The 15,744-nt window shown below is 37.8% G+C and overlaps 1 protein-coding gene across 2 annotated transcripts in view; it reads right to left on the minus strand.

The window, feature by feature from the left end:
* The window catches only part of GNE (glucosamine (UDP-N-acetyl)-2-epimerase/N-acetylmannosamine kinase), a 57,336-nt gene extending 49,001 nt beyond the window's left edge, over nt 1-8,335 (minus strand). For both annotated transcript variants that reach the window (XM_049896473.1, XM_049896472.1), the window contains exon 1: nt 8,196-8,335. In XM_049896473.1, coding sequence (XP_049752430.1) covers nt 8,196-8,246 — 51 coding nt within the window. In that variant the 5' untranslated portion in view covers nt 8,247-8,335. The remainder of the gene's footprint in view (nt 1-8,195) is intronic.
* Between the last annotated feature and the right edge of the window lie 7,409 nt (nt 8,336-15,744).

Raw genomic sequence — 15,744 nt, forward strand, 5'->3', positions numbered from 1 at the left:
CTGACCATCTGCTTTACCAGGCATGATGTCCTTCTCCAGGGACTGATCTGTCCTGATAACATGTCTGAAGTATGTGATAAATACTCTCACCATCCTTCCCTTTAAGGAACGTTCTAGTTGTACTTCTTCCAAGACAGATTTGTTCATTCTTTTGGCAGTCCATGTGGCATAGATTGAATTATGTCCCCCCCAAAATGTGTGTATCAACTTGGTTAGGCCATGATTCCCAGTATTGTGTGGTTGTCCTTCATTTTGTGATTGTAATTTTATGTTGAGAGGATTAGGGTGGGATTTTAACACCACACTTACTCAGGTCACCTCCCTGATCCAAAGTAAAGGGAGTTTCCCTGGGGTGTGACCTGCACCACTTTTTATCTCCCAAGAGATAAAAGGAAGGGGAAGCAAGCTGAGAGTTGGGGACCTCATACCACCAAGAAAGCAGCACCAGGAGAAGAGCATATCCTTTGGACCCAGGGTCCCTGTACCTGAGAAGCTCCTGGATCAGAGGAAGATTGAGGACAAGGACCTTCCTTCAGGGCTGACAGAGACAGAAAGCCTTCCCCTGGAGCCGATGCCCTGAATTTGGACTTGTAACCTACTAGGCTTTGAGAAAATTAATTTCTCTTTGTTAAAGCCATCCACTTGTGGTGTTTCTGTTATGGCAGCACTAGATGATATATTCATCAGTTCTTCTTTGGTCTTCCTATTTCATCCTCCAGGTTTCGCATGCATATGACGTGATTGAAAACACCATGGCTTGGGTCAGGTGCACCTTGGTCTTCAAGGAGGCATCCTTGCTTTTCAACACTTTAAATGAAATCCTTGACAACTTCAATCTTTTCTCCATTTATCATGATGTTGCTTATTGGTCCAGTTGTGAGGATTTTCATTTTATTCATGTTGAGGTGTAATCCATACTGAAGGCTGTGGTCTTTGATCTTCATCAGTAATTACTTCAAGTTCTCTTCACTTTCAGCAAGCAGCTTGTGTCATCTGCATAATGCAGGTTGTTAATGAGTCTTCCTCCAATCCTGATGCCCTATTTTCTTCATATAGTCCTTGTACTTCTCAGATTATTTGCTCAGCATACGGATTGAATAGGTATGGTGAAAGGATATAACCCTGATGCAACCTTTCCTGATTTTAAGCCATCCAGCATTCCCTTGTTCTGTTTGAATGACTGCCTCTTGATCTATGTACAGTTTCCTCATGACCACAATAAGTGTTCTGGAATTCTCATTCTTCACAGTGTTAATCATAATTTGTTACAGTCCACACAGTCGAATGCCTTTGTGTAGTCAATAAAACACAGGTAAACATCTTTCTGGTATTCTCTGCTTTCAGCCAGGATCCATCTGACATCAGCAATGATATCTCTGGTTCCATGTCATCTTCTGATTCCGGCTTGAATTTCTGGCAGTTCCTTTCAATATACTGCTACAACCACTTTTGAATGATCTTTAGCAAAATTTTACTTGTGTGTGATATTAATGATATTGTTCTATAATTTCCTTATTCAGTTGGGTCACTTTCTTGGGAATAGGCATAAATATGAATCTCTTCTAGTCGGTAGTCTTCCAAATTTCTTGGCATAGAGGAGTGAGCACTTCCAGCATTGTGTTTGTTTGTTGAAACATCTCAATTGGTATTCTGTCAGTTTCTGGAGCCTTGTTTTTTGCCAATCCCTTCAGTGCAGTTTGGACTTCTTCCTTCAGCACCATTGGTTCCTGATCATATGCTACCTCCTGAAATGGTTGACTGTTGACCAGTTCTTTTTGGTATAGTGACTCCGTATTCTATCTTCTTTTGATGCTTCCTGCGTTGTTTAATAATTTCCCCGTAGAATCCTTCAATATTGCAACTTGAGGCTTGGAATTTTTTCTTCAGTTCTTTCAGCTTGAGGACTGCTTAATGTGTTCTTCCCTTTTGGTTTTCTAACTCCAGGCCTTTGCACATGTCATTATAATACTTTATTTTGTCTTCTTGAACCACCCCTTGAAATCTTCTGTTCATCTCTTTTACTTCATCATTTCTTCCTTTCACTTTAGCTACTTGATGTTCAAGAGCAAGTTTCAGAGCCTTCTTCTAACAACAATTTTGGTCTTTTCTTTCTTTCTTGTCTTTTTAATGACCTCTTGCTTTCTTCATGTAAGATGTCCTTGATGTCATTCCACAACTCATCTGGTCTTCAGTCATCAGTGTTCAACACGTCAAATCTGTTCTTGAGATGGTCTCTAAATTCAGGTGGGATATACCCAAGGTCGTACTTTGGCTCTTGTGGACTTGTTCTAATTTTCTTCAGCTTCATCTTGAGCTTGCACATGAGCAATTGATGGTTTGTTACACAGTTGGCCCCTGGCCTTGTTCTGACTGATGTTATTGAGCTTTTCCAAGAGGAAATCAGATTGATGTTACATAATGGAGGTAAAGAGTATGTCTGGAATGCAGAAGATCCCTTAGGATGTCTCTTAGTGCTACCAAGCCCTGTGATTAATGTGAATGCAAAACTGTAGCAATGAAGGTTTGAGTCGCCCCACCAGGCAAAGAACCATGACCAGCTGCTTGTTGAGGGCAAAGGGAATACAGAATGTCTGGTGGAAGAAGATAGTTCTGAATACCACTTACAACCATGTGACCAGTTGCAGAAACAAGGACTGTAATTGTTATGAGTATTTCTTCCTTGTATGTGCATCAAATATTTTCATTTTCTTCACTTATAACATATAAGATATAAACAGGGCTACTGCATTTTTGGTTGTATGTGTGTTAGTTGTATCATGTTAGGCAAAAGTGTGACTTTATAATCATCATTTTTCAGAGACTGTATATGGATTAAGATGTGTACAGGTGCCAAATTGACAAGGGGTGGACTGTGATGGTTAAGGTTGTGTGTCAACTTGGCTTGTCCATGATTCTCAGTGGTTTTGCAATTATGATGTAGTTTGGCTCTTGTATAATGATGCAATTACCTCCATGATGAGATCTGATATAGTATGATTACCTCCATGATGGGATCTGCTATGAGTAGCCAATTAGTTGGGGGTGTGGCCTGCATCCAATATATTTCAACTTTCTGGCAAAGCTTGTTGGCTTTTACTCACTCTGAATCCTGCAGCTGGCTCCTGTTTATCTGACCTTTGATTCTTGGGACTTGAGCTAGCAGCTTACCTGTGGTCTTGCCTGCCAACCTTGGGATTCATCAGGCTTCACAGCCTGTGAGCCAGAGTCCTGCTGTCTGACCTTCTGATCTCGCATTCTCCAGTACCTGTGGCTATGTGAGTCTGGAGAAGCCTCCAGCCTGACTCATGAGTCTACAACCTCATGAGCCATTTCCTTTATATAAATTTCTCTCTGCATATATTTATACACGGCGCTGGCTTTGCTCCTCTAGAGAACCCAGCCTAAGACAGGTACCAACTTAATACTTTCACTCAGACTCAAAATCACTATGTCATATTTGAATCTTCACTTCTTTGACTTCTAACATTCAATTTTTCAAATTCTTTAAAATGTCTCTTGTGTCTGTTATTCCCATCTCACTCTTACCATCACCACTAGTAGGAAAAGTAATTAAACATCATTAGTTCAGGTCTTTGTCGTCTTATTTCATTAACTATGGTATGTCTATTTTTTCATCTTACATACTCAAAATCAACATTTGTAATCAATGTATATATTTAATGTAGAGTTTTTACAGCCTGCTTCTCCCCATGGCCAAATCTCTGAGCTAAGACTTTGGAGGTAGGAGTGGAGACAATGGCAAAGTTCTTTCTGAGTGACACCCCCAATCTGCAGCTAAGCCCTCAGTTGGGAGGGGCAATATTCTGAGGTCCTTTCACCTTGCCCCACCTGGGGTGAGACCACTACCTAAGGAGCTTGAGGAAGGGTTATTGGGGCCCCAGTATTTTTGACCCACAATATCCAAGGCAGAGCCTCAATTCCACATTCTTGGTACATCACTCTCAATGTAGAACCTCAGTTCCATGAGTGATGGTTAGGCAGAAGAAGGGAGCCCCCAGCTCTCAACCACACTAGGCTGGGACTTAGCCTCAGCAACAGGCAGCTAGGATGAGAAACTCTGAAGTCTTGAGCCTTCAGGGAAGAAAACCCTTCGCTGGAGTTGTGGGGAGAGGGAGCCCTGTGTTCTTGGTGTGGCAGTCTGGACAGGAGTACTGCTGAACCAGGGAGTGGGAGAGAGGGTATAGTCTTGATTCAAATACCACAGACTCGCCTTTCTTAATTTTTGTAGGTGTTTTTTGGATAGATGTTTCTTCATTTGTTATTTGTCCTTTCTAGAGGCTTTAAATGGTTGTCTTTAAAAATAATTTTTCCTAGTTTCATTGGGGAGCATGTCAGCAGTCCTTCTCCTACTGTCGTGCCTGAAGTTAATCTCCTGGTTAATCTCCTTAAGACTGCTTTTATCAAGTTATTTCTTTGCTTAAGAGAAATTACAGTGGCTCCCCATTCACTGCAGAATAAAGTATGCCTTGGTGATCAAGCAGGGCTTTTAAGGTCCTCCCTGATCTCTTCCTGTCTTTACCAGCCATTATTCCCCTACCCAGATCTTTTTGCCATGAATATGTCCTTCTTTACATTTGTTTGTGTCATTCCTCTAATTTAGAAAGTTATTTCTTAATATCTGCTACTAACCCTACTCAAGGTTTAAATCCTATCTGTGTTGTGAAACCTAATCTGAATCCTTTATCCCAAAATAATCTCTCCCTCCTCTGAATTTGTGTAGCACTTGTCTTGACTACCCATTTCATCCTTATTGTTAATTGCCTGATATCTGTGTGTGTTTGTGTGTATCTATCAATAAGTAATGCATCTAATGTTTTTTATGAGGAACTTGAGAAAATCAATCAGATTAATAACCTCACTATATTTGCCCTATTTCTTTAATCAGATCATAAATTCCTTGAGGTTAGCCCTGTTATGTGTATGTGTCTTCCTAACAGTTCCTTGAATAGTACCTTACTTAAGAAACACAGTCAATAAATATTCCTTGAGTCAAAGGGGATCATATATCTTCTCAAAGATTCATTGCCATCTGTCTTAGTCATCTAGTGCTGCTATAACAGAAATACCACAAATGGATGGCTTTAACAAAGAGAAATTTATTTCTTCACAGTAAGGTAGGCTAAAAATCAAATCTCAGGGTGTCAGCTCCAGGGGAAGTTTTTCTCTCTCTGTCAGTCTTCTTTCATTAATCTTCGCCTGGACTAGGAGCTTCTCTGCACAGGAACCTCAGGTCCAAAGGATGCACCCTGCTCCTGTCACTGCTTTCTTGGTGGTATAAGGTTCTCCCTCTCTGCTCACTTCTCTTTCCTTTTTATCTCTTGAGTGATAAAAGGTGGTGTGTGCAGGCCACACCCCAGGGAAACTCCCTCTACATTGGATCAGGGATGTGACCACCCCCACCCACACAATCTTCTTTAACATAAAATTGCAATCACAAAATGGAGGACAACCACACGATACTGGGAATCATGGCCTAACCGAGTTGACACATATTTGGGGGGGACACAATTCAATCCATGACACCATCTCTATTCTTTTCTCTATGGCTAGTACAAGTTAAGGAGCCCCGGAGGTGCACTTGTCTGTTGACCAGAAGATTGTCAGCTCAAACCCATTAGCTACTCCACAGGAGTAAGAGGTGTCAGTCATCTTCTATAAAGATTTATGGCCTTGGAAACCCTCTGGGGGCAATTCTACTCTGTCCTATAGGGTTGCTTTCAGTCAGAATCAACAGTAAAGGTTTTTTTTTTTTTTTTGGAAAAGACATTTTTATGAGGACCTGGAGAAAGATACAGGTCAACGATACAGATTTGTGCACAGAAATTGCCTCATTAAATTTATCTCTATTTTTAAACATACTGGTCACTCGGCCTAAGGCACTCAACTACATTTCTTGCCCTACCTGTTTCACCAGATTTTCTAGTGTCCCTGATTCCCAGTTTGTTATACATTTACTTTTAGCAGATTCAGAAATCTACTCAGCTAAGTGAAAGGCTGGTTGTTCAAGTTCACCCAGAGGCACCTCAGAAGAAAGTCCTGGTGATCTACTTCCGAAAAGTCAGCCACTGAAAACCCTACGGAGCCCAGTTGCACTTGTGGGTCACCGTGCGTCAGAACAATCAGACTCCAAGTCATTATTAAATTTAATTTATTAGCGTATTAACTTCTGTGGAAATCATGTCAGTCTGCTGCATTTTGTGTTAAACATTTGGTGGTACTTTCCTGGCCACATTTCCATGTTTTCAACTCACCTTTTTCTAACGTCCCATGCACTTAGAGCCCTCCAGCTTCTCATCTCTTAAACCCTTCATTACAATGTTGGTTGCTGCCTCGTTCTTAAAACTTTATTCGTCTTCAGCCTCCATGGCTTCTCCTGATGCCCCTTCTCCCCAAGCTCTCTGGCTGCTATACTTCCTCAAATCCCCACTTAAACATTCATGTTTCCTAGGATTGTGTATTTAGCCTTCCTTTCATCTTGTTTTAGTATACATCCAGGTTCCAGCATGACCGCATCCATTTGCGTGGTTTAACAACCAACGATTTAATATTATTTCCAAATCTGACTCTCTTGCCCATTCTTCTCAATCCAAACTCAGATATCCAGCTGCTTATAAGACATTTCTATTTAGATGTGTTCCACAGGCACTTCAAATCAACTTGCCCAAAGTGAAGTTTTATTCCTCCCCATAAACCTCAGTTTTTCCTTTTTTGTAATTCTCAGTGAATGTTATTTTCATCCATTTGGTAACTTGGAAGGCATCTTTGACTTTTCTCCCTCTTTTATCTCTCATTCAGTCTGTCATGAAATCCTATCAATTTTATACTTAAAAAGAGTATTTTCATAGAAAAGAACATAGTATAATTGAAGACAATAAAATAGGAATAAAAATAGCATATAGGGCAGACCAGCCTGACAGAAGAAAATTCTTATTAAAGAACACTGAAAAAATGTGATTGGATTTATAAATAGAAGAGTATCTTGGAAGATAACTTGAAAGCCACATAGAATACTTCAGAGTTGATACAGCCATAGAAACCAATAAACATTAGGCAGGTGAATGAAATGGTAATTTCGAGCAATATTTAAAAAATCAGTCATATGAAAAAATGGGTGGGGAGGTGAGTCAGAGCAACTATTACCATTATAATTAAAGATAACCATTTCTTATTAGATTTTATTGAACACATGAGGAGAAAAAAAAAAAAAGCAGAAGTTCCAGCTAGGAGCTCAGGGAGTCTGACTTTCAACTTAAATTTAAGTGCAAGTGCTATTGAAAATACAAAGTAAATTCTCATTGAAGGAGGCAAATTGAAATTAGTTCTGTTAAGTGCTTTAGTGAAACAGCTAGAAGTCAACTGTGTTGAAAATAATTGCAAGCATGGCACCGTCTGATTGAAACATTCTATAAACTGTTCCTTAAACATAGATGCCCTTTAAATTGGATATATTGATTATGTATATGTTAAATATATAGAGAGAGAATATATATAATTACTGTCTTCAGTCATATTAAGCTCTATTCTATATATTTAAAATCACCTAATTGAGATGCGATGATTTCCTAAACATCTCAATTTTCATATGCCAAAATTTTAAATTAAATAAACTACATTATAGTATAGCCACTTATATGACATTTATATATTGATAAATACAGGAATATTCTTTTTTATTTGGCTGTGTTACGAATTAACTCAGAGTGAACTCACTCCCTATGTGGTAAGTCAATAGTTAAATAACTCGCGGGGGGGAAGAAGTATTAACCAGGCAGCTCTATATGCCCTGTTTCAAAGGCAAAGGAAAAAAGTTATAACACTAAAATAAGTTCCAGCAAGCATTGCACTTTGAAAATGAACTTTGTATTTTTGAAGCAGAGGCTTTAAAGAATAGAAGCAAACCCAAGTTTATCTGATGAAAGTGTCAGGAATCCAGAAAGAAAGGGTTCAATTCAGCTTTCAGTTTTGGAAATGCAGAGACCACGAGTTTCAACACAGTAACTGAGAAACAAACAGCAGCCATAGAAGGACTGAGTTTGCAGTAAGAATTACATTTTAAAAAGTCATGGATATGATAGATTTAAAACCAAAACTTTCCTTTCCTCCTTATAATCTCACCTTCTTTTCTGATTGCAATTTCAACAGTAAATGCTCTATTAAATTGCTAAATTACTTACATGAGGTCCTTGAAAGGATGACTCCCTGTGAGGATAGACATTGATTTCCATTCTGTAGCAAAAGCTTCGTACACAGTATGTTTTGAATTAATGAGCAGAGCAGCTGTTTGTTCTCTTGGTGTAGCTGCCACAGAGCCGTCATTAATAAGCATCTGATTTCCAGGCAAAAATTTAAGCCCCACCTCCTGAAAAGAGAGAAAAAAAAATGTGGCTATGAATTCTTCCAGTATGTCTTCCTCGACAGTAGCTTGAAAGTAGGAGGACAGTCAGGATCTGAGTGTTTCTTCCCTGTTTTTGGTATACCATTCTACTGATTTTTTTTTCCACTAGAAAAATTGTCTTCTGAGTTTCTTGAAGTAGAAACAAAAAATCTGCAATCATTTGGTGAGTAGCATCTGAGGTCTTAAAAGCCTGTGAGCAGCTGTCTAGGATACTTCACTGGTCTCATCCCTTCAGGAGCAAGAAAGAATGAAGAAAACTAAAGATACAAGGGAAAGATTAGTCCAAAGGACTAATGGTCCACATCTACCACAGCTTCCACCCGAACAAGTCCAGTACAGCTAGACGGTGCCTGGCTACCACCACTGCATGCTCTGATAGGAATCACAATAGAGGATCCTGGACAGAGCTGAATAAAAATGTAAAACAAAATTCTAACTCACAAAAAATGACCAGACTTACTGGTCTGACAGAGACTGGAGAAACCCCAAGAGTATGGTCCCTGGACACCCTTTTAGCTCAGTAATGAGGTCACTCCCAAGGTTTGCCCTTCAGCCAAAGATTAGACAGGCCCATAAAACAAAACGAGACTAAAGGGGCAAACAGCCTATGGGCAAGGTCTAGAAGGCAGGAAGGCACAGGAAAGCTGGTAATACGGAACCAAAGTTCAAGAAGGAAGAGTGTTGACATGTCATGGAGTTGTTAACCAATGTCATAAAACAATATGTGTACTAACTGTTTAGTGAGAAACTAGTTTGTTCTGTAAACCTTCATCTAAAGTACAATTAAAAAGTCTGCAATCAAAATCTCAATAGTTTTTTTCCACACATAGGCATATTCAAAGTATTTATTGATATACTATTTTGAGCAAAGAAGTAAAATAAAGAGATTAAACTAGATGATTTTTTTTAAGTTTCCTTAATAGTCCCAGATGGAGCCCTGGTGGTACAGTGGTTAAGCACACTGGCTGTTAACTGAAAGGTGAGTGGTTCAAACCTACTAGCTGCTTGCTGGGAGAAAGATGTGGCAGTCTGCTTCAGTAAAGATTTACAGCCTTGAAATGTCTATGGGCAGTTCTACTCTGTCCTATAGGGTCTCTATGAGATGGAATCAACAGCAATGGGTTTGGTTTTTGGAATAGTCCAAAACCTCAAGATATTTGGAACCCTGGTTTCATGAAGATGAAGGAAAATCAATATTGCTGCATTTTACTTAAGCTGCATTAGAATAGAGCACTGTTGCAGCATTGTATGAAGGATGCACCTGGTATTTTTGGTGCTCAGGAACTGAGCTTGAAGTCAAATATGCCTCCATTTCTTGTTACTTGCTCATATGAACACGTTAGCAGCCTTATCTACCACACAACTTTACATTCCACTTAAGGAAGGCTAATAAAAAGAAATTCACTTTTAAGACAAGAACACTTTATATTGCTGTTTTTAAGAAACTAATAAACAGTGTAGGAAACATATAAAGTAAAATAGCTAGCCCATTTTACCGAGCAGGCATAGGCTAGCACAACCAAAGTTGTGTGAAATAGATTTAAAGAACCCTAAATAAAACAATAGTAAATAAATCCAACAATATATGAAAAGAATAATATTAGATGACCAAATAACATTTGTCTTTGGATTGTGAGGACAGTTCAGTTTTAGAAAACCTTTTGATGCAATCTGTTTTTCTTTATAGTAACAAAAGAGAAACTATACAATCACTTAGATTCTGAAAAGCATTTGATAATTCATTTCTGATCCTTTAATTTTCTTTGAAATTCTTTCTATGATTTAGGATATCAGGAAAATTTCTTAACTCACGAAAGAAAAACTACTAAAATCTGTATAGCAAACATCACATGTGATGGTGAAACAAAAATATTTTCATGCTATCACCATCAGTATTCACCTTGTGTTGAAGGTCCTAACCAATGCAATAAGGCAAGAAAAATGTATGAGGTATAAATAATAGAAAGTAAGGATTAGAACTATTATCATGTGCAGATCAGCAAAAGTACTATTATAAATAATGAGAGTTTACTAAGGTGGCTGGATACAAATCCCCAGTAATAACTAATAAGAAAATGTCACGGAAGGAAAAAAATTACATTCACAAGAATCACAAGATAAAAAAAAAAAGTACCTAGGAATTAACCTAATAAAAACATGAGCAAGATTTATATGAAAAATACTCTAAAACTTTACTGGGAGAGTTAGGAAATGATCTCAATAAATGTACAGACATTTTATGTTTCCAGATAGGAATATTTAATATTGTAAATATTTTGATTCTCCCCAAATAATCTTTAAATCCAAGGCAATTCCAATGAAAAAATTTATAGGATTTTTCATGGCACTTGACAAACTGTTTCTCAAGTTTTTCTGGAATAGAAAATAAGCAAAAATAACAATGACAAAAAAAGTTTGAAGAAAACAAACGATGAGGTAGAGAACTTGCTTTACCAGGTATGAAAAATCTATAAAGTTACAGTAATTAAAACAATATAATCATGAACAGAATAAGGAGATACTGCATGGTTTAAAATAAGGAAATGTGTGCATCAGGGCTATATCCTTTACTCTACTTATTCAATCTGTATGCTGAGGAAATAATCCAAGAAGCTGAACTATATGAAGAAGAACCGAGCATCAGGATTGGAGGAAGACTCATTAACAACTTATGATGTGCAGCTGACACAACCTTGCTTGCTGAAGTCAAGAGGACTTGAAGCATTTACTAATGAAAATCACAGACTACAGCCTTCAGTACAGATTACACCTCAACATACAGAAAACAAAAATCTTCACAACTGGACCTATAAGCAACATCATGATAAACGGAGAAAAGATGGAAATTGTCAAGGATTTCATTTTACTTGGATCCACAATCAACGCCCGTGGAAGCGGCAGTCAAGAAATCAAATGATGCATTTCATTGGGCAAATCTGCTGCAAAAGACCTTTTAAAGTGTTAAAAAGCAAAGATGTCACTTTGAGGACTAAGGTTTGCCTGACGAAAGCCATGGTGTTATCATTTGCCTCATATGCATGTGAAAGCTGGACACTGAATAAGGAAGACTGAAGAACTGAAGCCTCTGAATTGTGACATTGGTGAAGAATACTGAATATACCATGGACTGCCAGAAGAACAAACAAGTCTGCCTTGGAAGAAGTATAGCCGGAAATGCTCCTTAGAAGCAAGGATGGTGAAACTTCATCTCATGTACGTTGGCTATGTTATCAGAAGGGACCAGTCCCTCAAGAAGCATATCATACTTGGTAAAGCTGAGGGTCAGCAAAAAAGAGGAAAATCCTCTATAAGATGGATTGACACAGTAGCTGCAACAATGGGCTGAAATATAGCAACAATTTTGAGGATGGTACATGACTGGGCTCTGTTTCGTTCTGTTGTACGTAGGGCTGCTGTGAGTCAGAACCAACAACAACCATTTCTAAAAATTGAAGATAACCTAAATAACTCTCAAAAGGAGATAGGAGAAGGGTTAAATACAAGTATGATATATCTATAATGTAAAATACCATGTATACCATGTAGCTGTAGCTGTTAAAAGGGATACATAGGTCAGCCTATATCAATGTGGACCACTTTCTAGGATATGCTGTTAAATGAAAAAGCGAGCATCAAAATGATACAAATAGTATAATCCCATGTATATAAAAATCTAGATTATATTTTATACATTTTATAGATATATAAATAACCCTATTGTAGTCACAAATACATATTTCAATCCTAAAGCAATTTAACATTCAAAAATGAACAACAGGAATTACATTCTTCACTTATGCCTCTTAAGAATTTAAATTCAAATACATAGTCTAGACACTCTGCTATTCTTTCTTTCCTTGCTCTTAATTTTTCCACATAAATTTTAGGATCAACTTGCCAAATTCCATGAAAAACCCCAACTGGAATTTTTATTGGTTTAATTTCTTGTCTCTGTCTCTCTAGACTAAAAACTCCTTGATGACAATGGACCATGTCTGTCTCGTTTATCACTGAGTCCTCAGCATCTAGCCCAATGCCTGGCATATAGTAAGTGCTCAGTAGATATTTTAGAGTGGTTGGATGAATGATTTATAATAAAAGTATGGCTAAACAGGATATTTTACAGACATTAGAATTTTTATTTTCAAAGTGTAGTTAATTGTGGGAAAATGTTCACAACATATTAAATGAAAGAAGTAGGCTTCAAAATTCAAAACTGTTTAATAAAGTGATCCTAATACTGTAAAAATATATATACTATTTGTGTAGACATACAAAAGAAAAAACAAAACAATCAAAAAAACAAAGAAGGAAATAAAAATTACAGTGGTTATTGATGGATGGTAAATTACAGATTATTGTTATTTTCTTATTTATACTTTTCTATAATTAGCATGTAGTAGTTTTATAATAAAAAGTTGTAGATGTGATTAAAAATAATTAAGTGAAAGAAAATATGACAATATTTAAAGTGTGTGGGGAAGTATAGGAGAGTATCGCTGTCTAATTCTAGAAATTCAGGTGATTAGGTTGAGTCAATACCTTTTAGTTAAGGTTGGGGAGCCCTGGTGGTGTAGTGGTTAAGAGTTACGACTGCTAACCAAAATGCAAGCAATTCAAATTTACCAGCCCCTCCTTGGAAACCCTATGGTGGAGTTTTGCTTCATCCTATAGGGTCGCTATGAGTCGGAATTGACTCCGCAGTATCAGGTTTTTGTTTTTTTTTTTTTGTTAAGGTTGGAGTTTTGTCTGCTGGCCAAAGGAATTTTTTAACTTTTTTTTTTTTACTTGAAGTATAACACACATGCAAAAGACACACACAAGTCGTAAGTGTACAACTCTATGAAAGATTGCAAACAGAAAACACTGTAACCACTACCCAAGTAAAAAACAAATGCAGCATTACCAGCCACCCCAGAGGCCCCCTCCCAATCACTGCTTCCTCCCTTCTCTAAGGAGAAACTGCTTACTGAGTTCTGCAGGACTCCCAGGCTCTTGCTGCCCAGGCAAACTCAACCGGCCTGCAGAGGGAAATGGCCTTGTGGGGACCCAAGTAAAAATGCCTAAAGGGGGAAGAACCTCACTACCTTCCCAGTCTGCCTCCCAAACTGGGAGTGCCTGGCCAATGCCAAGGTGTGATACCAAGATTTTTTAAAGGTAGAATGCAACAAAACATAAAATAAAAATTTAAAATACCTCCAGACTCTCTTTCTTTTATCTCTCCCTCCACTGCATCTACTGTTGTGGCCCTAGGGAAGAAGACAGGTCAGATGCCACCTCTGGAAGGACAAGGAGATGAGGCAGGGAGAATGCTTGCAAGAGAGAATTGCCCACTTCTTCCAGCCCCACGGGATGAAGGAAAGAAGATGGGGTGGGGAATGTTGCAAAATATAGGGGAGAGGAGGCAGAATTTTAGTTGTCTCAATGAGAAGCAGGTGTTTTGGGTTTTTTACTGGGTGAGAATTTCTTACAATGCCAGGAACTGTCCTACACAACAAAAACTTCTGCCCCAAATGGCAAGACCACTCTCGTTGAGGATCTCTGCTAAAACATTACACACCATGTAGAAAGCTAAAGAAATTGTGATTACATAGAAAATAATAGAATTGTCTTCTGCAGTTTGGCTGGGAAGTTAGAGAGTTATGCACCAAGGGTCTCCCCTCAGGCACAGAAATTCTTAGTTAATCATTATATATTTATAGGCTATAAAGCAAGTTGTGGGCTGAACTTACAGCCGTGTTGCAATCAGAGAAACCAGCTAGGCCACGAAAGGGTAATTTAAAAATAACTCACATTTTTTCTTATATTTCTCAAATATGATGAAAGATATGTATAACTCTCAGTATTTTTTTGCTAAATTCCTCCCTTCGCTCCTATCATTTCTTCATATTCAATCTGCTCGTTTTCCTCTCTTAACTAAAAACTCAGAAAAAAGCTCCGTTTTCCCCTCCCTTCTTTTTTTTTTCTCCTCTAATTTCTGTCACTGAAGCACATCTGGGCTCTCTTTGGAGGCAGCAGGAAAGAGCACTTCTAATGGACCAAGGCAGAACCCTCTTTCTCAGGCAGAGAGACAAATGGGCCTCATGAATATTTTTTATGCTTTCCTACTTCCTCTTAGTAATCCTGAAAGAACACACCTCCCAATAAAATGTGTTACCTATAGACTCCCTGTCTTAATTTCCTACTGCTCTTGGTAACAGAAATATCACAAGTGGGTGGCTTTAAAGAAGAGAAATTAATTTTCTCATAGTTCTGGAGGCTAAAAGTCTAAATTAGGGTGTCGGCTTGTGGATTCCTTTTCTTGTATCTAATCTGCTCTTTTTTTGACTCAGAAATGGTGAGATTTAGAACTCATCCTACACAAAAGAGAAAAAAACTTCTTTTTTTTTTTGGTATGATCTAATTACTATAACAAAAAACGCTATTTTCAAACAGGATTTTATCCATAGGTATAAAAAAACCCACTGCTATCGACAGGCATAGGGGTTAGGATTCCAACACATATTTTGGAGGAGACATAATCTAATCCTTAACACTCTCTCCAGGATCTCAGTTGAGAATTTACAAATCACCAGGAAAAAAAATGAACTCTCCAAGAGAAAAAAGGCCAAGTATGACTAGGAAATTCACAAAGAAAGAAATACATAATGAATAAGCACCCCTCAAAAAAGTTCTAACTTATTAGTATTTGAGAAAATGTAAATAATCTTGCCTATCAAACTGGCAAAGTGAAAAATAAAATTAAAATGCCCAATGCTGGAACAAGTTCAGGAAAAGGGGCCTTTTTATGTCCTGCTAGGGAAGTGCAAACCAGGATAATCTTCTATAAAGCAAAATTCACTTCTAGACATTTTTACTAAAGAAAAGTTTAAGAAACTGCAAGGATTTTGTTTCAAGATTATTTCAAGATTATTCACTCCATTATTTTGAATTTTTCACTATTATAAAAACTTCAACTGTCTAGTAACAGGGGCTGGTTAAGGTAACTATGGAATATCCACAGAATGGACTATTATTCAGTAAAGTATAGTGGTCAAAATGTATAATGTTCATAATATATTTTCCATTAAAAAAGCAAGTTGTGAGCTGCTTCATATTTAAGGTATAAATTAGTTCACATCTCTTAATTTTTTGGAACTAAAGCCCCTGCAAAACCCACAATGCAGGAAATACGTTATGTCTCTCTTTGGGCTGCTACTCACCTCCCGCAAATTGTTTCAGTTTCCTGAGGGTTTTCTTAGTTTTGCGGTTCTCAGACTTTAGTGTATATCATAATCACCTGGGGGAATGTGTTAAAATACAACTTGTAGGCCCTGCATTCAGAATTT

This window comes from Elephas maximus, chromosome 9 (genome assembly GCF_024166365.1).
Source record: "Elephas maximus indicus isolate mEleMax1 chromosome 9, mEleMax1 primary haplotype, whole genome shotgun sequence".
NCBI classification, from domain to species: Eukaryota; Metazoa; Chordata; class Mammalia; order Proboscidea; family Elephantidae; genus Elephas; species Elephas maximus.